At 32.4% G+C, this 1279-nt stretch overlaps 1 protein-coding gene across 1 annotated transcript; it reads right to left on the reverse strand.

Annotated features, from left to right (window-relative positions):
- On the reverse strand, positions 1 to 1279 carry LOC111295628 (uncharacterized). The gene has a single exon (XM_089743744.1). The coding sequence runs from the start codon at positions 877 to 879 to the stop codon at positions 535 to 537; it is 345 nt and encodes a 114-aa protein (XP_089599870.1). The 5' UTR covers positions 880 to 1279; the 3' UTR covers positions 1 to 534.

The following is a 1279-nucleotide window of genomic DNA, read 5'->3' on the forward strand; positions in this document are numbered from 1 at the left end:
AAAATAAAACCAAGAAAAATCAACCGTTTCTAACCAACAACTAATAAAATAAAATAATTCATTAGATGCTTAATACTTTTGTTTTTTTTCAAACTTAAACAACCAACTCACCTCGTCTACCTATTTCAAGAACAAAATTTTCAATCTTATCTTTTTTTAATTATTCTTGAAAGCCATTGCATTAGAAAAAAGTTTATGGGATTCATGGTATAGAAACAAATTAACCTTAGAAATTGGATTCAATTTCGAAAAAACAAATACAATATATGGTCTGATAAAATTAAATTGGAAACTAATTAAATCATATATAAATGAAAAGATTTAACATCCATAGATCGGATAAAAAAACTGTCTGAAAGTTACAGACTTATATAAACTTTTTCTGAACCCTAGTGACAGATGTGCGCGTAATTTCAATTCAATACATACAATGAAATAAATATTATATGTAAAACCCAAAGAAAGAAAGAAAAATAATGAAACGCCAGCACACACAAAAAAAAAAAAAAAGACGATAAGAAAAGCTGATATTTTTCATGTACATGGGCACCTTCTTTTAGAGATAGAATCATCAAAACCAGCTTTGAAAAACGCATCAACTTCTTCCCTGTTAACGATCTCGAAGAACTGAAGTTCAGATAGCTTTCTTTTGCTTGCAGCAGCTCTCTTCCTAGGTTTCCTTGGTGCTGCTGGACATGACAAAACTGCTGGGATCTTGTTTTCTTCCGAGGTTGGTGTTAAACACTCGCTGCTTCTACTGTCATCTTGGTTCTTGTTTTCTTCTTGCATTACGACTCCAATTTCATTGGAAAATTGAATCTTGAGTTTGGGTAATTTTATTTTTGCCAAATCTTGGAACAATTCAAGATCTGTAGACATTGTTTAAAGCAAACAAAAAAAAAAACCCCGAAATTTCAGCTATGAAAAATTGGATTTTTTTGTTTGTTTAAATAATGATAGATTGGAAGACAAAGGAAGAGAAAAGAAGAGAAGACGTGTAAGGGAAGGCAAGAGAAAGGTTGGAGGAGTGCGGCGCGTTGGGTTCTTTTATATTCTTCTCCAAAGAAATCACTGTGGAGTTTTGGCAGCTTTTTCTTCAAGATCAAATGAAATAATAAATATTGAATTGCAAATCTTTTTTGTGTGAAAACTTTCTGCTCAAGCTGGCTTGGGGTTGGATGAGTTGGGTTTAGGACTTTGAGTGGGTTGCTTTTATAGGCTTTTTACCTCATATTTCTTTTTGCTGTTTCTTTGGGTAGCTGTGGGATGAAGATTTTGC

The sequence above is a fragment of the Durio zibethinus genome, chromosome 14, assembly GCF_047325235.1.
Source record: "Durio zibethinus cultivar Kanyao isolate XHJ-2024 chromosome 14, ASM4732523v1, whole genome shotgun sequence".
Taxonomy (NCBI): domain Eukaryota; kingdom Viridiplantae; phylum Streptophyta; class Magnoliopsida; order Malvales; family Malvaceae; genus Durio; species Durio zibethinus.

Bases quoted from the DNA above. Each gene is read 5' to 3' on its own strand.
- LOC111295628 (XM_089743744.1), bottom strand. From the start codon at position 879: ATGTCTACAGATCTTGAATTGTTCCAAGATTTGGCAAAAATAAAATTA.